This window comes from Nicrophorus vespilloides, unplaced genomic scaffold, assembly GCF_001412225.1.
Source record: "Nicrophorus vespilloides isolate i.1.1-1 unplaced genomic scaffold, Nicve_v1.0, whole genome shotgun sequence".
NCBI lineage: Eukaryota > Metazoa > Arthropoda > Insecta > Coleoptera > Silphidae > Nicrophorus > Nicrophorus vespilloides.
The window spans coordinates 36,797-62,573 of NW_017096310.1; the positions used below are offsets into that span (position 1 = coordinate 36,797).

The 25,777-nt window shown below is 37.0% G+C and overlaps 3 protein-coding genes across 4 annotated transcripts; 1 reads left to right on the forward strand and 2 right to left on the reverse strand.

Moving 5' to 3' along the window:
* The first annotated feature begins 330 nt into the window (after window positions 1-330).
* On the forward strand, window positions 331-16,862 carry LOC108556632 (CAD protein). Its single transcript, XM_017912816.1, has 8 exons — window positions 331-1,000; window positions 2,433-2,571; window positions 2,629-3,219; window positions 3,281-6,080; window positions 6,144-6,494; window positions 7,274-7,378; window positions 13,983-16,361; window positions 16,594-16,862. The coding sequence occupies exons 1-8, from the start codon at window positions 895-897 to the stop codon at window positions 16,789-16,791; spliced, it is 6,669 nt and encodes a 2,222-aa protein (XP_017768305.1). The 5' UTR covers window positions 331-894; the 3' UTR covers window positions 16,792-16,862.
* On the reverse strand, window positions 7,364-13,650 carry LOC108556633. Of its 2 annotated transcripts, none has more exons than XM_017912817.1 (4): window positions 13,271-13,650; window positions 9,604-9,923; window positions 7,991-9,336; window positions 7,364-7,932 (listed from the first exon to the last, which is right to left on the reverse strand). In XM_017912817.1, the coding sequence occupies exons 1-4, from the start codon at window positions 13,477-13,479 to the stop codon at window positions 7,417-7,419; spliced, it is 2,391 nt and encodes a 796-aa protein (XP_017768306.1). In that variant the 5' UTR covers window positions 13,480-13,650; the 3' UTR covers window positions 7,364-7,416. The 2 variants fall into 2 exon arrangements, with proteins under 2 accessions (XP_017768306.1, XP_017768307.1); XM_017912818.1 differs by lacking the exon at window positions 13,271-13,650 and adding an exon at window positions 10,838-10,904.
* Window positions 16,863-16,900: 38 nt separating the features above from the next.
* On the reverse strand, window positions 16,901-18,703 carry LOC108556631. Its single transcript, XM_017912815.1, has 4 exons — window positions 18,593-18,703; window positions 17,594-17,776; window positions 17,256-17,396; window positions 16,901-16,999 (listed from the first exon to the last, which is right to left on the reverse strand). Exons 1-4 carry the CDS (start codon window positions 18,701-18,703, stop codon window positions 16,922-16,924), a joined length of 513 nt encoding a protein of 170 aa, XP_017768304.1. The 3' UTR covers window positions 16,901-16,921.
* Window positions 18,704-25,777: the final 7,074 nt, after the last annotated feature.

Consider the following 25,777-nt stretch of genomic DNA (forward strand, 5'->3'; position numbering starts at 1 on the left):
ACATATAATAAATTGATCGCTATGTTGCATAAAACGAAATTTGTTTAAACGTTATACATTTCTTAATCGACTTGAAAAACAAATATAATTTAATGCAATTTAAGAATTGTTAATTTTAGTAGCTTTTACTTAAGTATGTGTTTTAAATTATTGCACTTTAAATTTGTATTTTTTTATGTTTCTGCAGATGTAAGTAATTTGAAATAAAGTTTAGTTTATATAAACCATAGATCAGTCTATCAATTAATCAAATATGTTCTATATCTAAAAACGTATCTATTTATTTATTGATGTAACCATGGTTACATATGCTAACATTACTTAAGTATGTTTATAGCCACTAAAGGCGCGCTCCATTTTTTTCTAAATTTGTATTTGTCGATTGTTGTGCAGCTGTAGATGTAGAAAATTTAAAACGAAAATACTATTATTATTTGTTTTCACTGGTTGTTTTGTAGGGTTTCGATGTTATGTTTAAAGATTTATGGCTTTCAGGGGATGCATCTGGCATATCATTTACCGTTATGTTAGGAAAACCAGGGATGTTCGAAGATTTTTTTGTAGGTGGGATGAGATCTGCATCTTAGGCCGGGGAGGAAGAGATGCTCGGCGTCGCGCAGTCGATGATAAACTTGGATGTGTATTATCGTTATCAAGGCTGTGAGCTCCTTCCACAAATTCCAGAGTCGCGCTCTTGAATACACATGTACAGAAGTAATCGCGACGCGCAACACGTGGTTTCTTGTGCTTGCTTCTGCGTGAATTGCTGCCGGTCGTAGCTGGTTTTTCACGAAAACTGGTTCTGTACGAACAGGTATAGTAGAGCTTGTAGAACCATCCGGCTTTCCTTCCTCATCTCGCACCGTCCAAACGATTATCAAACAGTGTTCCGAGATGACCGCAGACGGCCAGAACGATCCGGCCTTCCTGCTCTTGGAGGATGGTACCGTGCTCAGGGGTCAGGCCTTCGGCGCGAGGACGCAGGTCGACGGAGAAGTCGGTAAGTGCACTTCAGAAACACGTGGCCACGCGACGTTTTCAACAATTGTAGTACAGCTATCGATCCTAATTGCGCTGCAACTTCAAATCCATACTAACCATATCAAACGAAAACATATCCTCGCTCCAGGACGTCCCTCGATGACGCCCACACGTCGCAGAATGCTGATAAAGTCGAACCCGAAGAATGTTTGAATATTTCAATATCGCATTCCATCACTTAATGCAACTTGAACACAAACAATTAATCAAAATATTACAATTAACTTCATTCCATATAATAATTGAAATTCAAATATTTTTTTTAAATAGTTTAAATCAAAATGTTTCTTGTATTGAAATCACGTATCAGTGAAGAATAGTCGCAATAATAAATAGGAAATATAATACATTTAACCTTAGATAAAATTAAATTGTTGACGCTATGTAACGAGATAGCGCGTAGATAACTCGAAGTTGAAGAAATTCGAAATTCCCGCCGGTAAATTGGAGCGTTTACATCGCAATAGGTCAAACGCCGTTGCGGAATAATTCTCATTGACCTCAAAATTATATCAAGTGTATAGACTGAATCGAACTTGACGAAAAAACGAACATTGAACCCATTTCACATATTTCAATATAATAAAATGTTTTGAAACGCAAAGTTTATAATTTTTGTCTAATTTTTGAATGACGCTGTCAATTTCTACTTCCGGCTTTTGCACCTGTCAATTAGTCATTAAATTTAAACTAATTGCGTTATAAAATTGATTTATTATATAAATTACATTATAAATTTAAGAAGAAACTATATTATTTGTTTTACTATTTTAAATTAAATACAGAGTTTAAAATGTATTCAAGATTCAAAAATTCAAATATAGTACCAACTGTATTTTAATTAATTTCGTCTTATCCAACTTGATCATCACTAAATTTCACAATCGTCCTGAAATTTTTAATTGATAATTTCAAATATGTTATTGATACAAACTGTTTATCCAAAATTTATAATTTATGTTGGTAAAATGTGATATTATATAATTAAAGATTTTAACATGTATATAAAATGAGCAGAATCTTTGTGCAAATTAAAGTTCAACGGATTTTATGTTATAATTATGATAATAAGTTAGATAGGTAACAATTGCTGTTGCCAAGTTACGCACATGATTCCAAACAATTGAACTTGTTAAAAAAAAAGAAAGATAACAACGCAGATTGTGCACGGCCGATGTACTTTGAATACATTAACACTCTGTCTGCAACAACAGAATAATTACTTCCTCTAAGGATCGTCTGCGTACGCCTCTTGACCTTTCTCAATGCGAATAAAAAATGCATTCTAGTGAAAGTTAAGAAATTTGTAATTACTTTCACGTATGTGTATTATGAAGATTGTTGGAAGTGTAATATGCACTTGTGTTAATTAATAATTAATTATGTTTCAGTGTTTCAAACTGGTATGGTAGGATATCCAGAGTCGTTAACGGATCCAAGTTATCGCGCACAAATTTTGGTCCTGACCTATCCGATCATCGGTAACTACGGTGTACCAGGAGAGCAGAAGGACGAACACGGACTTCCATAGTAAAAACAACGAACAGTTGGAGAGATTTTTTTATGCAAAGTTATTAATTATTTCAGTTTCTTCGAGTCAAGTCGCATCTGGGCGGCAGGCCTCGTCGTCGGCGAGTACTGCGATTCTCCGAGTCATTGGAGGCAAGTGCAGACTTTGAACAAATGGATGCAGAGCGAGAACATCCCCGGTATCCAAGGCATCGATACCAGAGCTCTGACGAAGAAGATCAGAGAGAAAGGAAGCGTTTTGGGCCGTATCGTTTACAGTTTACCAACTCCTGATGGCAAAACGAACCTGAAGGATCCTAATGAAAGGAATCTAGTGGAAGAAGTTTCCGTTAATGAAGTGAAAACGTACAATCCTGAAGGATCTCCGAGGATCTGCGCCATCGACTGCGGATTGAAATACAACCAGATCAGATGCTTCTTGAGCCGCGGCGCTCGCGTTGATGTGGTTCCATGGAACCACAAGGTTAACATCGATGATTACGACGGTTTGTTCTTGAGCAATGGACCTGGTAACCCCGTCATGTGTGAAACCACCATCAACAACATCCAAAGCGTGTTTAACAGCGGTAAAATTAAACCGATCTTCGGTATCTGTCTGGGTCATCAACTTCTTTCATCCGCCATAGGCTGTTCCACCTACAAAATGAAGTAAAAACGTTACATTAATTAAATATAATAACAAGTTGTGAGTAATGACGTACTTTTTCAGATACGGAAATCGTGGACACAATCAGCCGTGCATCCATCACGGAACCGAAAGATGTTACATGACTTCGCAGAATCACGGATTCGCGGTGGATGCAAAATCTCTTCCTGCAGATTGGGAATCTCTTTTCTCTAATGCTAATGATAAGACCAACGAGGGTATCGTTCACTCCAGTTTACCATACTTCAGCGTGCAATTCCATCCGGAGCACACGGCCGGTCCTCAAGATCTTGAGTCGCTCTTCGACGTGTTCCTGGATCTGGTGAAACAATCGGCTATAGGCGTTACGGCTTCAGCTAAAACATTGATCCAAAAGAACTTGGTTTACACCCCAAAAGTTTCAATCAAAGAGAACGTTCCCAACAAGGTTTTGATCATTGGTTCCGGCGGTTTATCCATCGGCCAAGCTGGAGAATTCGATTATTCCGGATCGCAAGCCATCAAGGCTTTGCAGGAGGAGAACATACAAACTGTGCTTATCAATCCAAACATCGCGACAGTGCAAACATCGAAAGGATTGGCGGATAAAGTTTATTTCTTGCCACTTGTACCGGAATACGTGGAGCAGGTGATACGCTCCGAAAGACCCGGAGGAGTTCTGCTGACGTTCGGTGGTCAGACAGGGTTAAATTGCGGGGTTGAGCTGCAGAAGGCTGGAGTTTTCGAGAAGTACGGAGTGAAGATTTTGGGAACGCCAATCGATGCTATCATCGATACGGAAGATAGGAAGATTTTCAGCGAGAGGATCGCGTCGATCGGTGAAAAGGTTGCTCCAAGTATGGCTGCATATTCTGTTGCAGAGGCTTTGGAAGCTGCTGAACAGCTGGGTTACCCAGTCATGGCTCGCGCCGCCTTCTCTTTGGGAGGTTTAGGATCAGGATTCGCCGATAACAAAGAGGAATTAAAGTCTTTGGCACAACAGGCTTTGGCGCATTCCACGCAATTGATCATCGATAAAAGTTTGAAGGGATGGAAGGAGGTTGAATACGAGGTGGTGAGGGATGCTTACGACAATTGTATAACCGTTTGTAATATGGAGAACGTCGATCCGTTGGGCATTCACACTGGAGAATCTATTGTTGTTGCTCCCAGCCAGACGCTTTCGAACAAAGAATATAACTTGTTAAGAACGACAGCCGTTAGTGTCATTAGGCATTTCGGAGTTGTAGGAGAATGCAATATACAGTACGCCGTGAATCCTTACGCAGAAGAGTATTACATTATCGAAGTTAATGCTAGATTATCGAGGAGTTCGGCTTTGGCCAGCAAAGCCACAGGTTATCCTCTGGCTTACGTAGCTGCGAAATTGGCTTTGGGAATCTCTTTACCGGAGATTAAGAACTCCGTAACCGGTGTTACCACAGCGTGCTTCGAGCCTAGCTTGGATTATTGCGTTGTTAAGATCCCTAGATGGGATTTGAGCAAGTTCTCAAGGGTCAGCACGAAGATCGGTAGTTCCATGAAAAGCGTTGGTGAGGTCATGGCTATCGGCAGAAAATTCGAGGAGGCTTTCCAAAAAGCTTTGCGTATGGTTGATGAAAGCGTCAACGGGTTCGATCCCTATATAAAAGAGGTTGATGATGAAGAGTTAAAGGAACCTACTGATAAGAGAATGTTTGTGGTGGCAGCCGCTCTTCGGCAAGGCTACAGCGTCGATAGATTATACGATTTGACGAAAATCGATAGGTGGTTCTTGCAGAAGATGAAGAACATCGTGGACTTTAACACTTCTTTAGAGAGCATCGATCAAAACAATTTATCACATGATGTACTGCTGCGAGCCAAGCAGATCGGTTTCAGCGATAAACAGATTGCTGCGGCGGTGAAGAGCACCGAATTGGCCATCAGGAAGCAGAGGCAAGATTTCAGAATCACGCCAAGTGTAAAACAAATTGATACTGTTGCAGCGGAATGGCCAGCTACTACTAATTACTTGTACTTAACGTACAATGCGTGCAGTAACGATTTAAGTTTCGATGAAGAGCACACCATGGTCATAGGCTCTGGTGTATACAGGATTGGTAGCTCAGTGGAGTTCGATTGGTGCGCTGTTGGTTGCTTGAGGGAACTGAGGAAGTTAGGGAAGAAGACGATTATGGTTAACTATAATCCGGAAACTGTGAGTACAGATTACGACATGTCAGATCGTCTGTACTTTGAGGAGATCTCTTTCGAGGTCGTAATGGATATATACAATATAGAAAATCCGACTGGAATCATATTGTCCATGGGAGGACAATTGCCAAATAACATCGCCATGGATCTCCATAGGCAACAGGCTAGAATATTGGGAACATCTCCAGATTCTATTGATGGAGCAGAGAACAGGTTCAAGTTCTCCCGTATGTTGGACAGGATTGGAATTCTACAGCCCAGATGGAAGGAGCTGACCAACCTGAAACTGGCCATCGATTTCTGCGAGGAAGTCGGCTATCCGTGCTTGGTGAGACCATCGTACGTACTTAGTGGTGCCGCCATGAACGTGGCGCACTCTAATCAAGATCTGGAAACTTACCTGAACGCAGCCAGCGACGTCAGCAAGGAGCACCCCGTGGTCATCTCCAAGTTCATCTTGGAATCCAAAGAGATCGACGTGGACGCTGTAGCGTGCGATGGCGTTATCCTTTGCATGGCCGTATCCGAACACGTGGAGAATGCTGGAGTTCACTCAGGAGATGCCACCTTGGTCACACCACCACAAGACATCAATCCCGAAACTCTGATGAAGATCAAACAGATTTCCAAAGCAATCGCAGCAAACCTGGAAGTCACCGGACCATTCAACATGCAACTCATCGCCAAGGTAACGAAAACAAACAACCGCAACCTATGACAGGTTTACTTACATAATATTACTTAATTCTAGGATAACGATTTGAAAGTTATCGAGTGTAATGTGCGCGTCTCGAGGAGTTTCCCGTTCGTCTCGAAAACGCTCGATCACGACTTCGTGGCGATGGCCACCAGAGTCATCGTCGGGGAGAAGGTGGAGCCCGTGGACGTGCTCAGCGGTTGCGGAAAGGTCGGTGTTAAAGTGCCGCAATTCTCGTTCTCGCGATTGGCCGGTGCTGACTTCATGCTGGGCGTGGAGATGGCCTCCACTGGAGAAGTCGCCTGCTTCGGAGACAACAGACACGAAGCTTATCTCAAGGCCATGATGAGCACTGGCTTCAGCATCCCCAAAAAATCCATCCTTTTGTCCATTGGCAGCTTCAAGGTAAGATATCATTTGTTTTTGTTGTTTTAACAACATCAGGTAACTGCGAGAATTGAACATACACCATGTTTGAAAATTAAGCAGCAGCGCTCATCACATATATTACTAAATGAGTTACTCTTGAAACTCAAGTATAATAGTTTTGCTACAGTTACTGCAAAAATATCTTAAAATATTATTATAATAACACTTCACAATACTCATTTAAATGATCACAAAAAGAAGGCCTAAATATTATTTTTTGTAAAAAAATAATTTTATGATTTTCTATAATTAAATAATATCTTTATCGTAATCAGAAAATAGTTCATTGTTTTACTTTATTTTTTTTATATGTTTGTATTATGAATGTTACATGATCTGGAATCAAATGATATTATTTCAATGGATGTTAATTTGCATTTGCAATTTTTCGATGATATCAACAACAATAATTTCGATTAAATGTATTTTACGTGTTCGCACTTGAAATTAAATGGATTTGTTTCCAATTAGTCTCGAGGGCTTTCGATTAGATTTTAATTTGCGAATTATATAATTTGCACAGCTGAAAAATAACGAAAATAAAAAAAAAAACGAGAGGAAAATGAAGGATCGAGTCGATTCTATATAGGCAATTCAATAATTATTATATACACTTCACAGAAATACATATTATATAATAAAAACAAAAGATTTAATTATAAATGAGTTTTAAGCATCGCTTGCAAAAGTTTCTTAAAATCTAAACGTTTATAAATATCTTATTTGCACTTATTTGTTTCTCTTTGTTTTTGCAGCACAAAATGGAATTGCTTCCGAGTATGAGGGCACTAGACAAGATGGGATACAAGCTGTACGCCAGTTTGGGAACCGCGGATTTCTACAACGAACACGGCGTAGACGTAAGTCCTATTTGATTACTAATTTGGATATCAATCTTTTACACTACTTCGACGTCCGCTTTGAAAGTTATGGTTTTCGCGCCACTTCCGCTGCTGCTGGTAGGTGCATCTTCATGGCTGTTGATGCTCATGTTGGAATCCGGTCTTTCCTTCTTTATAATAGGTTTCTTTTCGTAGCTGTTGTACTCCTTATGAAGCTTGTCGCTCTTCAGCGAAATATTGTTTACCATCCAGGTTTTCGGCATGTGCACGGAGCTAGAGTTGCGCAATGGTAACGATGGTTTCTCGTATGTCTTCTTCTCCATGGCAGAGTCGACCTTGTTCTCCAAATCCTCGATGAGCTTCAAGTAGTCCTCCGCTCTCATAGCGTGGTTTGCATCCTTGCTATGAACCTTCGATAGCAAGGTGGCTTGCCTCAAATACAGTTTGCTCTGGTTGTAGTCTCTCAGCTTTAAGCTGTGTTTCGCGATGTCAATGAAATGATCTATGAAGAACTCCAGGATCATCGGTATCTTGTATAAGTTGCTATCCATATTTGATGTATCATGTTTCCACTGAAAAATAGAATATGTTAAATAACGATGGTAATTGATGAAACGTGCGTTGCAATACCGTTAGATCGATGGAATCGGTGGATAACCTTGTGGCCGCTTTGAGATTCTCTTTGTTTTTCCTTGCTTCTTCCGCTTCCAATTTGGCCTGTCGCCGCTTTCGCCTCTTCTCCTCTCGACAGCGCGTCTCCCAATCCGCCTCCTCGTCGAATGGCTCCACCGGCTTCACGACCACTGGTTCAGGTGTGCTTCCTCCGATGATTTCAAACTGCTTCGTCAGTTTTTCTTCCACCAAGATTTCGTACAGCCTCTTCAGATTGGGCATTGGGTAGAACGATTCGTTGACGTACTGCAAGTTTCGCATCGCCAAAAGAAAATGCATCACGGGCATTTCCCTGATATTGTTTAGAGTCTCCTGGGCTTTGCGCAGGAACTGCGCCGGGATATTTTGAAAGAGGTTCTTCTCACGCACGAAATAATGCGGCATTCTGTGCTTGCCTAGATGGTTGTAGAGGATGTCGATGAGGATCAGAATTTTTTTGCCGAGACGAAGCTGTGGCCACTGGTAGCAGTTCTTCTCGCATTCACTGAAAATCAGGTTCCTGAAATGGTCCGCGAGGAGGCCCTTCTGCTGTGTTTGGGGCTCGATGAAAGTTTTGAAGAGGGTGTTGAAGAAGAAGTAGATGGTCAACTGAACGTGACCCAGCTTAGCTTCTAGATATTTCTCTTGCAGTGGGAACGCCAACTCCCACTCGAAGTTGAGGCGTTCGTTCAAGCTGCGCTTGAACATGCAACCGCTAGGAATGGCGAAAGCTTTAAGATCTTGCAGTTTCTCCAGCATGTACTTTCTGGGCCACTGGCAAATCCTATGATTATTGTCCTTCATTGCTCTGCGACAATTATACCATTCTGATGTTTGATCGCTGGGCCAGTCGATCTCGATGGCCGGTATCAGTTCCCACTGGATCAGCTCGTTCTCCTCCTCATCCAGGATATTGTAAAAGACATTGGTGTTGTTGTACATCGCCGCATCGACTATATCTTTCTCGAAACCGAGAGCTTCGCTCAGCGAGTATTGGAACTCCTTGTGCTTGAAGTGGTTCATCAAGACCGTCGAGCTCAAGTTATACTCGTACCGGAAAAGCTCCGCATTCTTTGGTGGTTCTCCATCTTTACCTTGCTCAACTATATTCTTAACTTTAGTGGAGATGATGAACGACTTTCCAAAGTTCTTCCTGTTCTCATCGTTCAGTGGCTTCGGCGTTCTCGCATCTATAATAGTATTGTAAACGCTATCATCGAAGTCATCAGACTTTGTCACAGATTCGCTGTCGCTTGTACTCGTGCTGGACACCGACGAGGAAGGCTTCATACAGGATTCCGGTAAATACTTCAACTCGATGAACCCTGGGAACGTAATTTACTAATTCACTGATCGTGTTAAATTTTGTTGTAAGATGTTATCGCATTATCTAACAACAGGAAAAAAAAACTACCGTAACTTTCGCGAGACGTATCAATGCCAGATAAGTAAAAAGTGAAAGGTTTTTTTTTCGTATCGCATTTAGAAAGTCAGAAGCTACTATCTGTCGATTATTCCGTACCCAAAAATCAAATCTGTGTTCTAGGAACGGATTTATTTATACGCGTATCTGATCTGATATTGCCACTCACCTGCCAGTTCCTTCTTATTTCCCTCTTTGGTGGTGAACATCGCTTTATCCGCGATTGCTTTGTACATGGTTTTGTCGATGCTCGAGTAAATGTTGTTCTCCTCAGGCTGCAGAACCTCGATGTTCTCGTAGATCACGAACAGACGTTTTGGAACTATTGACTCTTTAACGTTCTTCTTTGGTCCGTGAAGTCTTTGGAACTTAACATTCCTATCCACCAGTTCCATCACACTGTTGGGTCTCACATAGCTAATCTGGTGTTCGCACAATGGACTGAACTCAGTTTCCTTATGACCAATTGGCGCTACATCCTGTATTTGCCTGCAGTAAAGAATTATACAAAATGAAGAAATCATTACAATTGATATAAAATCTCTAGGAAATGTTTACGTGAAATAAAAAAGCAATGACATCACGTATACGACATTGTTGCATTACGTTTTATCGCGAATTGCGAGAAAAGAATACGATAAAATGTGTTTGTTTATGTTCACTGAAAACATTGCATATCGATATTATAAAATTGTATAAAGAGAATTGAGATATTTTAATCAAATTATTTTGATCGTTGAAGCTACGGAAAAATACTCAAATCTCCTCCTATACATTGCGAAATCCCAATTGTCGCTGTTAATTGGATTATTTTTGCATTGGAAAAAAAATGTAATCAAATGCACGCTCAATGCAAATATCAGAAAGCCTAATTATGCAACCAGATCTTATCTGCACTTCGATAACTAATACCTAAATGCAATACTTCAAAACAATATTATTATATCATTATGGATTATTTACTTGCGTTTATACTTGTCAAGTCAAGTACACTTGTAATAACGAATGTATTGTGAATTTCACAAAGCAACCAACATAATATTTTCTGAGAATTTCGTACATATCTGTTGTGTTAAAAACAATCCAACATTGTCGAAAACTAATCCCCCAGTCTTATTGATTGCCCGTATCTTATCGTGCTAGAGTATAGCCTAATTCCAATGTGGATTAACGGGCAATCGATGGCAGATTTGGGGGACATCCGAAAAAGAATCTAACGTCTGTGGCAAATTAAAACAACAACAACAAAAAAACACACACAAACTCAATTGTAAAAGTCATCGAGGACAATATCAAAAAATCACAATTTTCGATATTTCTTGGAACTGCTACTGCCACAATCCGATCTGTCCACACGATTACGTGCAGCGAACATCCATTCCGCATTTACTGTAATTATACACCTCCACTCGAGATCCGTATTGATTTGATGAATTGCTTCCATTAACGTAATAACGAGGATCCTGGGAATCGAAGCGTTCCTAAATCGAGAGTGTACGAATTGAAAAAACAACAATCGATAAATATACGATCGTCATTTATCTCCGTTTGCCAGATATCATCCATTGTTTCAGGAAATACTTGCATATCAAGTAGGTGTAAAGTTTGTAGTGGGCATGATTATGTTGGTGAAAATCGCTTCATATTTCCTGAAAATCATTGATAATCTATTGCTAATTTCCATAGCAATTATTTTTTTTAAACAAATTTTTAATTAGATATTTTTATATATTAAAATTACGTTCACACTATATGAGACATTATCCAAAAAAAATCTTGTAGCAAACGCTCTTTTTTTTTAATGACGTAATGAAATACTTATGTTATCATTATGAACTAAAAAAAACGATGAGGTCACCGCAAATAAATTAATTATCGCTAAAAGATCTTGAATTTGTACAAAATTTTACGTATAAATATACTACAATATTTAAGTCTATTAAATATACTTACATAATACCAAAGTATTTCAAGTATTTAAAAAAAAATTAGTAGAACTATTTCCAATGATATAAAGCATTATATACTCAAAAATATTTTGTACAAAATTTGATGTGTAATTCAAATTTGTTTTCATAAATATTTATTTGTTTGTATCGATAAACATTCAGAGATTAACATTTCATCATATTTAATTGATACATTGTTCGCTTAATTTCATATATGTAATTAATATTTGAACATGTTTAAGTAAGTTTTACTCATAGTCTATACATATTACTCATTCCATCTATAATTTTTCAAAAACTTATTTTTTGTTGAGTCTATTCAATGCAACTTTGTTTTAACAGTTATAACATATAAGACAAGTACTTGTGCAAGTTGCCATATATGTATACTTGTCAAGTTAATTAATGTTTTAAGTAGTTTACAATATATTTTTGTACTTAATACAGTAGATATAGCGAGGAATTTTAACTTTGTGGAATTTTATTTACTTTATGAACTACGTAGTTAATAATTTTATTCTATATTTCAAATCTGAAGTTAATCGATATTAACGATGTGTCATGTCGAGGGATTAAAAGATAAGTGACTAACTGTAATATCTTTAACAATTAAGTAGAGAAACTAGTCTTAATATTAATCATATAGACACAATAAACAGGAAAAGTAACAAATTAATATTAGTGATTTATTACATACTATTGAATCTTTAATTGATTATAAAAATGTCCTTTCATATTTTTGATTAAATTATAGTTATTAATTATACTAAGGCGTAAATTGCTAATTGCGTTTGTCCTAATCCCCATTTTCAATAATTTGCCTATTTTATTGGTTTGCATTGTACTGTTTTTAATCTTATTGTTATCGAGATGCAATGATTCATTTCGAGTTGATTTAAGGTTTAGCTGCATCCACATTTCTACTGATCATTTAGTCAATTATCTCGCAAATTCTAAATTGTAGGAAAATTACCTATATAAATAGATTTGATTCTTTTCATTCGAAGGTCTTCGTGTATCATCCAGATTATGAGTTTATAAATGGAAGTAATGATTTATTTGTAATTTAGTCATGATACTTCTTCAGATTTTCCACCAGAGTTTCCTAAACTTAATAGACTTTGCTTATGTATTACTTAAACATTTATTGTTTTAAGTATGTGTCAATTGGATTCAAATCTAATTATACATCGACATGTAATCTATTTAGTTGTCTAACATACGATTATTTTGCAATTCATTCAAATTTTATATCGATATCGAAAAACTTGATCATCTTTGCTGATGATTGCGTTGCATTGAGCAACGGGTATTTCGGTGGCTCACAATCGTATCGATGAAACATCGCTCACACGCATTTTTGTTTTGTGTATTTCACATGCCCAGACTATATGTCTCATCCTTCGCATATTTCTCAAATTATGTGTTTTTAGACATGTGTACGCAAAAGAGAGATAAATGAGTTTTTGGATATTTTGATGGACAAATTATTGTTGTTTATTATTCTTGATATTGTAAAGGCCTAAATTTAACTTTGACTTGTAGATTTTTTGGAACGTTGTAATGGGTTTAATTTCTATTTTAGAATAGGTGCAATCATGAAGGTTTTCTGTTTGTAATTCGTTGATCTTCTAGTTTACAATTGGGTTTAGAATCTTGATGATGTTACGTTTCTCTTCCGTCTATTATATAAATTGGATCATGAAGATGTTTAAAATGCGTTGTGAATACTTTAACTTCTGATTTAGTATGATTTTATGGTTACAATGATGTGGATTAAAACATTCACGTTTCTGTTTCGTGGATTATTTTTAATCGTATCGAACGTATCGTAAGTCGAACGTTGCTTATAGATAAGGCGAAATGCTTCGAAACTGACTCACTCACCTCTGGTAATTTTCGAAAAACACGACGGTCAACAGCAGATTGTTGAGCAGGAACTCGTCGAAATTGTTCTGTATCTCGGATTGAAGCAAAGCGATATCCTTGTCTTCGTCCATAATGAACCATGGCAATTGACTATCGTTCTTGTTCCTCGTACGATCCATTGGGATCTCGTCCTGTTTCTTCTCGCCTTTGCTATGGCCTTTCCCCATTTCGCACAAGAGAAGCAGAAAAACTGATGTTGAAAGGGTGCAATCAACGTATTTGTGGTTGTTGTGTACGTTCGAACGGTAACTTAATAGGAATCTAGTGTATCCGCATTGTCCTTTAACTATTTCTGTATATTTGGAGATAACTGGATGTTTCCGGTGGAAGCGCACACATCCTTCTAGGCGATCGCCTTGCAACTGAACGATTGTCTGAATGTAACTTTATCTCGTAGATTATATGATGATCGATTAAAGTTTTTTTTTTGTGTTTACTGCTTATCTACGCACCTCTGCGACGGTTTGATTAAAACTACTTCAAATTGTTTTCAACGATCTTTAAATTAAATCAAGGAAGAGTTTGCCCTATATATATTATTAAATCATCAAAATCATATCTGAAGAATAGACAAATTTCAGTTTCAATATAGAATCAAAATTAATGATATTATCAAAAAGCTTTAATTGGATTATTCATATTTTAAAATGCTTATTTTGTTGTGTTGCAGGTGGAGTCTGTGCAGTGGACTTTCGAAAACATCGACGATATAACGAGTCAAGGAGAACTTAAGCCTTTAGCAGAGTTCTTGTCCAAGAAGCAATTTGATCTGGTTATCAATTTGCCGATGAGGAATGGTGGAGCCAGGAGGGTATCATCCTTTATGACCCACGGTTACAGGACCAGGCGATTGGCCATTGATTACTCCATTCCTTTGGTAACAGATGTCAAGTGCACCAAGCTCTTGGTCGACGCTCTTAGGTTGATCGGAAAAGCACCTCCGATGAAGACTCACTGCGATTGCATGTCTTCCAGACAACTGATTAAATTACCAGGTTTTATAGATACGCACGTTCACGTTAGGGAACCCGGTGCAACTCATAAGGAGGACTTTAACTCTTGCACGGCGGCCGCCCTTGCTGGTGGAGTCACCATGATCTGCGCTATGCCTAATACGAATCCGGCGATCGTAGATGAAGAGTCCTTCCAGCTGGTCAAGAAGTTGGCAGATGCTAACGCTCGTTGCGATTACGCCTTGTTCATGGGAGCTTCCACCGATAATTATAACACCATCACGGAGTTCGCACCTGAAGCAGCTGGATTGAAGATGTACCTTAACGAAACGTTCACAACTTTGCGTTTGAAGGATTTGACCGTGTGGTCTAAGCACTTGACCAATTGGCCTAAACGCTGGCCGCTCTGCGTTCACGCCGAGAGCCAAACAACTGCAGCTATACTTTTGTTAGCCAATCTCCACAATAGGCCTATTCATATTTGCCACGTTGCCAGGAAGGAAGAGATCCAGATCATCAAAGCGGCTAAGGAGAAGGGACTTAAGGTTACGTGCGAAGTGTGTCCTCATCACTTGTTCATGAGCACCAACGACATAGACAAGTTAGGTCCGCTGAAGAGCCAAGTGAGGCCAGTTTTGACTTCGCCTGAGGATCAACAAGCTCTTTGGGATAATCTCCATATAATTGATTGCTTTGCTACTGATCACGCTCCTCACACTTTGGAGGAGAAGATGAGTCCGAACGCTCCACCCGGATTCCCAGGTTTGGAGACAATCCTTCCGCTGCTCTTGAACGCCGTGCATGAAGGAAGATTGACCATGGAAGATATTATCAACAAGTTCCATAGAAACCCGAGAAGGATCTTCAATTTGCCCGAACAACCGAACACTTACGTTGAAGTGGATATGGATGAGGAATGGGTCATCCCAGCGGCAATGCCGTACTCGAAAGCCAGATGGACTCCGTTCACCGGAATGAAGATCAAAGGATCCATCCACAGAGTTGTGTTGAGAGGAGAAGTTGCTTACGTTGAAGGTCAAGTCCTGGTGCAACCTGGATTCGGACAGAACGTGCGCGATTGGGAACCGGTCAAGAAACCTACTTACCTGGACAGTCGTCCGTCATCCGCGTTGGATCAAAGACCGATTTCACCAGCACCAATGCATGTCTACGATTTGGACAACGATGGACAAACCAACGAAATCTTTTCCAGATTGTTAGCAGCTGAACCGCAGAAGGTTCACTTTGCTAATGAGAGTTATTCGGATTTGAGGATCCAAAACAGTGCTTCGCCTAGATTGAGAACCGAGAGCTTCAGCGGGCATGATGCTCAATCGAATCATCAACAGCCACCCACGCACCACATTCACGGTTTAACGAATAAGAACATCCTCACCGTCGATATGTTCAGCAAGGAGCAACTCAACGACATCTTCAATTTGGCGCAGACGTTCCGCGTTTTCGTCGGCAAGGACCGTCCGCTCGATCACATCCTGAAGGGCAAAGTGATGGCTTCCATCTTCTACGAGGTCAGCACTAGGACGAGCTGCAGTTTCTCCGCTGCTATGCAGAGACTCGGTGGTCGCGTCATCCACATGGACGAGAGTAGTTCTTCGGCGAAGAAGGGCGAAACGCTCGAAGATTCCATCGAGGTGATGGCCGGATACGCGGACGTCGTCGTGCTCCGCCATCCGACACCTGGTTCCGTTCTGAAAGCATCCCGTCATTGTCGTAAACCGATGATTAATGCTGGCGATGGCATCGGAGAACATCCGTCTCAAGCTCTGCTGGATGTGTTCACCATTCGTGAAGAGATCGGCACCGTCAATGGCCTCACCATCACTTTAGTTGGTGATCTGAAGAACGGACGCACCGTGCATTCCTTAGCCAGACTTCTGACTCTCTACAACGTTCAGCTACGGTACGTTAGTCCACCGAACCTCAAGATGCCCAACCACATCGTTCAGTACGTGAAATCGAAGGGCATTTCTCAAGAAGAGTTCACAAGTTTGGAGTCTGTCCTCCCAGATACTGATGTCCTGTACATGACCAGAATTCAAAGGGAACGTTTCGACACTGACGAGGAATACAAACAGGTAATTAAATATATATCAAGGTCGCTCTTAAGAAAGTTTATTGTAATCTATTCATTACAGTAAAGTAGTTCATTTAATAAGTTAACTATATATTAAGTTCATGGGGTAAATAAAAACAACGTAAAGTCAGCGAAAATGTACCTTCACATGAACGTACATTATAAAGATGCTGACTGTACTACGTTCAATTATTCATAAATAAATACTTATTAATAATGCTTATATGTTTCAGGCGTGTGGACATTTCGTGGTGACGCCGAAGCTGATGACCAGGGCGAAGAGGAAAATGGTTGTGATGCATCCGCTTCCGAGGGTTTTCGAGATCAGCCGCGATTTCGATTCCGATCCACGGGCTGCCTACTTCAGGCAAGCCGAGTGCGGAATGTTTGTCCGCATGGCCCTTCTGGCTATGGTCCTCGGTAAATGCTGATCAGCAATTTGCATGTTTTCTTTTTATCCAATTATTTTTGTTAATATATAAATACAACTTTTTATTTCCAACTTTGATTTTAATTTATTTATTCCTTAATTACGATCCAGTAAGTAATAGTCGATGCAGTTTATCTGTAGCCTTTGTAGTATTTGTAAGACTTGTACGCGTCGTACGCGTGAACAATTCCAACCAATGTCCCGATCATCTTTAAAGAAATTGTTCAATTAATATTTAGTATACTATGTAATCTCCATGACTACTGCAGCTTTCTAATTACATTAGAAATATCGTGCAGTGATTAATTTCTAAAGCAATGTCACCATATTCCGCATGAATGAGTCGTAATTGATAAGGTGCACGCGTTTGCATTCGAATAGATTCATTCACAGTTATCTACGAGTTTGTTTCCTCGTCCTATATACTAACTGGAACTATTAATATTCGATTTTGTTAATACTCACGTAGGCTGTTGTCATCGCAGGATACACTTCAAAATGCGGCGTTATGATGTACTGTGGATATAGTAACGTCTTCACCACGAATCCAAGATACGAACTGGCGCTTATGTAATTGAAAGCGGCCACCGTATTGAACACCAATTCCTGGAAAAATAATGCAACAATAATAGTTTATCTGCGATCTCCGATTTTCTCTCTTAATAATCGGAGATAAATAGTTTATTTTTGGAATTCGACGAATCTCAGAAAATTTATTTCCAGAAAACTATAATCCAAATTTATTGCTACCATATTATTACAACAATAAGTTGATTATTGAATCATGGTTCGTTGATACTTACGAATAACGATTGTCTGATTAGGCTCGCAGACTTGTAGGACACTAGGTAGCATACACTCAGCAAGAAAGTGGTCATCACACACCAAACAGCTGTGGTTACGAAGCCCTGGTAGGCTACTCCCATCGTAGCCACGTAGGATAAACCAAAGTTAACGGCCATAAATTGACAGAAGGAACCTAAGATCTGCAACGGATGAAGAAAATAAACAAAATGTTCAAGACCTTTACGATTTACATGTTGCAGTATAAAAATAGATTAGAATGCTTTGTTACAATTGTAAATGAGGATTTTTATACATGTATTTCCAGATATTCCCAATAAAATAATCTAAATTTTAATGCATTAAATAGAATTATATTGATGTTGGCTTAAGTAAGGTGTGATAAATATTTATTTCTGTATCAATATTTATCAATGAATTGAATTTACTATTTGTTATCAGCTTTATTTCAGTTTGTTTTTAAAGCTGAAATTCCTATTATAATATCATTTTATTAGAACGAAATTGTAAATGTATTATTATTTCCAAGAATTTGATTTTTATTATAAATACACTTTCATAATATTTTTTATAGGAACAAAAAAAACCTATTTTTTTGTAAAAAAAATTTGACAAAATATTGAATATTTTTCATATACAAATAAAAGTATTCTTCAAAGTCTTCATTCAAATTATTATATGATTTTCTTAATAGTAATAATATAAAGTATAAATTTGTTTGAATTCATTAAATTTTAGAAAAATAATTAAAAATTAATTAAATTTTTCAATTATTTTCACTGACAAAAGATTGACCTTTAGAAATTTCACATGATTTTAATTCTGGTTAACTCATTTTTCTAAGCAAAATCATTAAGTTGAAAGCCTTTTCTTTGAAATTGTATTTACGTCCTTTCATTTCAACAATTTCATCAAGAAAATTTGATATTTTCAATCTTAATATATTCTTTAAAAACTTGTAGACTAAACGAAATTCATTTATCTGCAAGTATACGTACGATTTCAGCAATTTTTAACAATCCATTCTCGGTTTTCAAAAAACCGATGTTTATGCAGGTGCAGCAACTAAAACAGCAGCACTCGATGCCCGGATTATTTCCACCTATCATCTTAGTTTTCTATTGTTTCGTCTCTCACTTCTATTCACAGCCTATCCAGACCTTTCGCAGACTGATTTCGAAAACGTTTGCTGGTGGCACGAGCGCATCGTGCCTTGTGGGAGACCCTTTCTTCTTCCATTTGGGGTGAATCTATTTTTGGAAATTATACATTTCCTGCTCAGCTGCCCCAGCATAAACGTTATTAACTTATATTTAATATTTGCACATTTCTGGCTATACATATATTTTTACTAAAATTGGATGATGATGCTGATGTCCGGCGATGAGTCGCAAAGCGGCTGGCGCTCCGGGAGGTCATTGCTACAAAACAGTTGAAAACGGTTCTCGGGATAAATAAACATTCGCATTTAACGCGAAAAGAAAACCTGTAAATGCAGTATATAACATAAAAAAAGAATGAAACAGACTTAAGACACTGACATTGATAATGGAATGTCTTTTATTTATTTGATATATAAAGAAATTCAAAATTGTAAGAATTCTTTGAAAACGAATGAAATTTGCTTATTCTTATATAATTTATATATTTATATTCATATTACAATTATTATATTTTAAATACAACAAATGAAAGAATTTGTAACATAAATAATAAAAAAAAATAGGAAACTTTTATAATTCAAAAACCTAACCATCAATAATATCTAAATGTCAACAATTACCTAAACGTCAGTCATTAAAATTTTTAGGTTAGGTTAGGTATTAAGTTTAATTAGGTTAGGTTTTCAAGTATATATCAAAATTCAAATATGCGTAATATACAAATATTTTATATTTTTTAATTAAAAATTGTCTATTTAAATATATGAATTTTTGTACTACTAACAACAAAAATAACTAGAAAATCATCACGAATTCAAAAATCTTTATACTTTTTTTTAAATTTAAATTCATGGAATTGAAAAATTATTTGCAGAATTTTTATGAACACGAAAGTAAGAACGGTACTTTTTTTTTTACGTGTTTCGAGATTTTTATCATTTAAATATGTATGCATTCCTATTTCCTAATATAAAACGATAAAGCTACATGACTACACGTGAGATTAGGATAAAACATCAACAACAACAAAATTATCCGGTTTCAAATCATAACCTGTGTACAAATAAATCACGCTCTCATTTTATTATTTTAAATAATGATAAAAAAATATGTTGTATGATTATTATTGTTATTCGAGGCGAATTATTCATGTCGCATAGAATTTCTTATTACGACTTTGATTTATAATAGAAATTACTTTATTATCAAATAATCTTATAATTTTTTCTGGTGTTTACAGGGATTAAGTAGGGTTAGGTTAAGTTAGGTTATGTTAAAACCTAATATAAATATGATCGGATTTTCGATTAAAAGAAGATGTTTAATTTTGACCTGGATCTGAGGTTCATACTGATTTCCGAAACACAAGCTTTCGCATGTATCGGATTACGGATTTTTTCTGGTGTTTTCTATATTTAAAAGGATGCTATGTTTTATCCGTCTGGTATTCCGAAGAGGCAAAGCAAGTGCATTTATTTATAGTGTAGACATGTACGCATATTTCGTCAAAGAATATACAGTATGAGACATCTTCATCTTAGATGTATTCCTTAACCCATTCAAGCTTATTGGGACAATATGTCCCAGCAATAGATAATTACAATGTCTATTGGGACAATAGATCCCAGATACGTTGTTTGTTGGGACATGATGTCCCAATTCTCACACAATAAATGAAAACAAAATACCTGGCTATTTTTTTAATTTTGGACATATTATGTCCCCAAAACATTATTTTTAATAATTTCTTTTTCAATCTGACTTAGAAAAGGTTGACATACGAATAAGTTTAAGTTCAGCATTAAGTAAATGGATCTGCTAAGTAAAATCTTTATTATTATGTAAACTAGATACTTTGAGGCGTTTACAGAGCTTGAATAAGGTTAGGTTTAGATTAGGTTATATGAAGTAAAGTCTAAACCTAACCTTACTTCATATAACCCAAATAGTTACTTTGATATTTTTAGTTTTTTTGTGTGATTGGTATATAAATCAATGAGAGAAGTCGAGTGTATGTTGAACGTTTAATTGGAATAAATAGAAAAAATAAATAAATAAATTAATAAATAGAAGCTTCGATCGACATTAAGATCAGTTGTTCTTGGAGGATTTGCAGATTCCTTGGGCATCCCTCTCGTATCCTGGTCCGCACTGCTCGAATTCCGCTCCGAGGAGGCTCAACTTTTCCTTCTTCGTTCCAGTCTCCACGGCCTTCTCCTTCAACTTCCTGTTCTTCCTCAGCAAAACCATCGTTTCCTCTCCGGGAACCGATAGAACGTAAGCCCTGCTCATCCTCCTCCGCTTCTTGTTCCTCAGCAACGCGATCTTCGGCGATACCAGCACCTTATCCCCGTTACCATCCTCATCACCCGGATGCAATTTAGCCAAATTGCTCTTGCTGATATCCACGTGATACGGAGCAGTCTTGGACTCGATGAACGCTTCGGTTTCGTTACCGGAAACAGCCTCCGGTTTCGAATGCTTCCTCTTGTTGTTCCTTACCGCCGCGTTCGCCCTGCTGAAGATGAAGTCCAGAAGGTCGTTCGCACCTCCTGCACCTCCACCCAGTGTCGACGGAATGCTTCCCTTCTGCGAGGGCGAAATCACCAGGATAACGAAGTTCTCGAAATCCGTCCTCACGTTCACCTTTCCTTCCTGCCTCTGGTCGTACTTGACGTGTGCAGGATGGGAGAGGACCGACGTCCCGACGACGGTCAAACTGATAGCAAGAAGTAAGAGCATCCTGCTGCGACCGATCCACGCGAATCCTTCAAACCGACTGTATTTTAACCGTTTTTCGTCGCATCTGAGGCGGTTTAACTGTAAAACCGAAGACGGCGACGGCGGCGGAAGCTGGAATTTCTCCGTGGATAACGGAATCATCATCATAAACAATAACAACAAGCAGCTTCTTTACATGACCGACAAATCATCGCCAAATTAACGAGTTCTCCTTCTCTTCATCTCTTCATCTTCCATCTTTATTACCCACTTTTTTTTTTGTATACTCATTCTTAATTTCTCTCACTCAATTTTGACCTACTGAACTCTCCTCTTATCGAAGGATCTAGTTCGATTCGATTGCTGAAATAATCAATACCGGATCGTGAAGTAAATTAGAACAGCTAAACGATGGTCAATCCAATTATGTGTAATTTCTTGAAACTAGGATATTCATACAGAGTGTTCATTTATTCACAATCCTACTACAATTTCTAAGGATTTTCCAAAACCAAGTTTTTACGAGTATTTCCAATTACATAGTAACGTCCAATTAAATGTGATTAATAAAAACTCATAGGAATTCCATAATTAATTGATGAATCAATTTAATATAAATCGCAATGTTATCTTACACTTATCGTCTTGATCAAATTAAAATAATTGAAAAATGAACTGTTTTATCGTTTTATGTAATTATGACATACTTGTTTTCGATAATTTTCGTATTATTAACTGAAAAATGGTGATTTTTTATACATTGTTAATTACTATACATATAAACTAAGTTACTTTATAAATATTTTATGATTACATAAAAAGTGCTCTTCTATTATGAATATTTTGGTATAATAATTATAACGTAATATTAATTACTAACGGAGATTTGACAATTTTTAGATACTTTTATAAGCTTTCGCGTTTTATCTAATTACTCGTTAACTAAAAAAAACTAATTAAATCATTGAGTGTGCTAATTAAAGATGAAAATATGATGTAAGATGAAAATATGAGTATCTAATAAACGTACTCTCATAATTCTGGTACATGCTGTTTTTCTGTAATAAGAAGTTTCTTTTGCGTTTTTTGATAAATACATATCAATTTCTATCATTATCGAAATCTCTTTGCGGCTTTAATTGTAGTGTTTTTTTTTGTTGTAAAATATGAATAATATCCATAGTATTGGATCGATTCAAATTTGCTCAAAAAATTTCCGTTAGCAAAAAAAAGACAAGGAATCAATACATATTTACAGATTGTGTTTGAGTCATCATCATAAGTAGGTGATTCTGAATAAGAAAAAGAGGGTCACGGTATTGGTAACACTCTGTAGAACGAGAGGAACGCGTGTGTTTGTGATCGTTTGCCCTCGGGTGATGGGCTTTTTTGCATGCATGCGATGATCTCTCCAGGTGAAGAGAGAGAAATAAGGTTCGAAGACCTGTAGCGGTTTAATCAAGTTTACAAAATAAATACACAAGCCCGAAGAAGCAGTGGAAGAGAAGAAGAAGAAGAAGAAAAAAACCTCCCACTTGTGCTGCGTGTCCATTTCTTGACCTTACCGGAGACATCAGCAGTCCAGCATCAACTGCCAACTAAAGAAGTACCGAAGCAAACGAAGAAAGCGAAATGCACCTGAGAATCGTGCAATTCCTGGCCATCTGCCTTCTGGTATCTGCCGCACCGAGATCGAAAAAGGATTCCGCCACCTACGACCAGAAGCAAACCGGAGATTACAACATCCACGTCCATCTGAAAGACTTCCAGATCATCACAATCCTCGGCGACGATTCCGTTGATGAAGTAAGCATTAATCTTATTATAGTTTAAGATTGTAATGATTTTTTTTACAGGACGATAGTTTTTACGATTACGACGATTCCGTCTTCACCATAAAACCCACCGTTAGCTCAACGACATCTAAACCGGATGTCACCACGGAAGGAAACGAACATCCCTATCCGATCGTGTCTCCGAGCACGACGGAGAAGGTTTTGGAAGTCGTAAATGCGGAGAACGCCACGAAACCCGCGATGGTTAACGGTATGATTCCGGTGTTCTTGCAGCAAGAGGAAGCTAGTAGCACCATGAAGGTGGATGTCAAGGTCGACGCGGAGGACGATAAGAAGACGTATCCTGTAACGAACGTTGCCATAGTTCCTGCCGAAGACATCGGTACAGAAGCCCCGACGCACACGGCTTTAGGCGAGATCCTTCATTACAAATGCGCGCAAGGCTTCTCCAAGGATAAGAGAGGAAGATGCAGAAAAGTAAGGCGGACCACGCAAATTCCGTAAGGCGTACCAAAAACTTAACATCTTAACAGTTTTTTTTGTAAACATTCTTGAACTATTTGCAGATTGGGGATAGCGAGGTTCGCGTCAAGCCTGATGTCGAGGATTCGCCAGAACGCCTCTTTAATGGGACCCATTGACCATGAAATCGACACCAACTAAAAGACAATTTATATATTTGATAGCTGAAAGATGATGCATCCGAGGCTGAATTTTCGTTGCCATTTAGGAATTACTTCGCATCAGCGTTCGTCTAGTTTTTTTCTGTTTTCTTCTTCAATTTTAAAGATTAGATGATGGAGTTCACAACTCGCACGAAGCAATTCTTAAATATAATCTCTGTCTTTAATTTTTTTTTTTCATACACATTTAATAATACACACTATTTATTAAAATAAATAAAACTTTTTATATTTATATTTGTTATTTCATTTTAAACCATCTTGAAAATACATTCAATTATATGTTACCATAAGACAATTACAAGTTTAATCATGAAAAACTGAAGAATGTAAAAGTCAATGACATTTTGCTGTGGATGAACACACTTTTATGGAAAATCTCCTAACAAATACAGATACGATTCCAATATAAAAAAAAATCAAGCATTAAAAGTGGCATAAACCAGTCGTGTAAAGGAAAAGATAAGCTGTTCCATATTTATGATATAATAAAAAGAGGACGAACATGATTATTTTATTTGTTGTAGCAAAAAAGAAACAAATCAGATTAAGAAGCAGAAAACTCGTTCCATCAACGAGACGTCTTCCAAGAAACGTACTTCTTGGATAAAGTTAATATCCAAGAAGTAAAAATCTGCAACTGTATTTTTTATTTATTTACCAATAATAATTTTAAATATCTAATTATGAGATGAAAAGATTGTTGCCAACAGTAAAATTTATATACGTTTTAACTATTTGTTATCTATTAAGTAAATTAACGTTAAAGTATGTTTATTGAAATCAATCGAATCTCAAATATTGGTGTTTTCTTTATTTTACATTTCTTGTAACGTTTCAATGTTATAATTTGCAATTAACAGTAAATTAATGTCGAAGAAACAGTAAACCTCGGTTATTGCTTTCTAGAAGATGTAATAAACCTAATTAAATAAAAAGTCTTGTTATTTACTGTATGTTGTAACAATTTAAGTAAAATAACAGTTTGTAATTTTTAATTATTTAAAACTTTACTAATAATATACGTTGATTTGAAATTATTATAAACGAAATTTAGAAAAAAAAAAACTTAAGGTAATTCCACTGCAAGACTATTGATCATAAGTGTTTCCTTCAAATTGGTACAAAATATTTGGAAATAATTGATTATTTTGTAATTTAATTGATTTGAGTTAGATTTTATTTCAACTATTTACCAAACAAAAGCTCTTATATTGTTTTATTCTGTAAAATGTAGAAATTCAGAAATTAATTTTACTTGTATGCAACACTATTTACACGAAAGAGTTGTAGTATGGTATTGATGTTTAACTAACGTTAAGTTAGTACAAATGCTATTGCATAATAGGTTTTACTTTGACAGGTGTCATACAGTGTATACTCACCTTTATATTAATCATTGACAATATTAGTTAATAATATGATTTTATTTTACATAATTTTGCAAGAAATAATAAGTTTTAAATTAACAGTAAATTAATGTCGAAAAAACAGAAAACCTCGATTATTGCTTTCTAGAAGATGTAATAAACCTAATTAAATAAAAAGTCTTGTTGTTTACTGTATGTTGTAACAATTTAAGTAAAATAACAGTTTGTATTTTTTAATTATTTAAAACTTTACTAATAATATACGTTGATTTGAAATTATTATAAACGAAATTTGCAAAAAAAAAACTTAAGGTAAATCCACTGCAAGACTATTGATCATAAGTGTTTCCTTCAAATTGGTACAAAATATTTGGAAATAATTGATTATTTTGTAATTTAATTGATTTGAGTTCGATTTCCTTTCAAATATTTACCAAACAGAGCTCTTAT

What these genes read in the sequence shown, in the direction of transcription:
- LOC108556632 (XM_017912816.1), top strand. Translation starts at nt 895, where the DNA reads ATGACCGCAGACGGCCAGAACGATCCGGCCTTCCTGCTCTTGGAGGAT. An exon ending in TGTTCCACCTACAAAATGAA is followed by an intron (nt 3,220 to 3,280) that starts GTAAAAACGTTA and finishes GTACTTTTTCAG; the next exon opens with ATACGGAAATCGTGGACACA. An exon ending in ACAACGAACACGGCGTAGAC is followed by an intron (nt 7,379 to 13,982) that starts GTAAGTCCTATT and finishes GTTGTGTTGCAG; the next exon opens with GTGGAGTCTGTGCAGTGGAC.
- LOC108556633 (XM_017912817.1), bottom strand. Translation starts at nt 13,479, where the DNA reads ATGGGGAAAGGCCATAGCAAAGGCGAGAAGAAACAGGACGAGATCCCA. An exon ending in TTTTTCGAAAATTACCAGAG is followed by an intron (nt 9,924 to 13,270) that starts GTGAGTGAGTCA and finishes TCTTTACTGCAG; the next exon opens with GCAAATACAGGATGTAGCGC. An exon ending in CCGATTCCATCGATCTAACG is followed by an intron (nt 7,933 to 7,990) that starts GTATTGCAACGC and finishes TCTATTTTTCAG; the next exon opens with TGGAAACATGATACATCAAA.
- LOC108556631 (XM_017912815.1), bottom strand. Translation starts at nt 18,703, where the DNA reads ATGATAGGTGGAAATAATCCGGGCATCGAGTGCTGCTGTTTTAGTTGC. An exon ending in TGTTAAAAATTGCTGAAATC is followed by an intron (nt 17,777 to 18,592) that starts GTACGTATACTT and finishes CATCCGTTGCAG; the next exon opens with ATCTTAGGTTCCTTCTGTCA. An exon ending in CTGCGATGACAACAGCCTAC is followed by an intron (nt 17,000 to 17,255) that starts GTGAGTATTAAC and finishes ATTTCTTTAAAG; the next exon opens with ATGATCGGGACATTGGTTGG.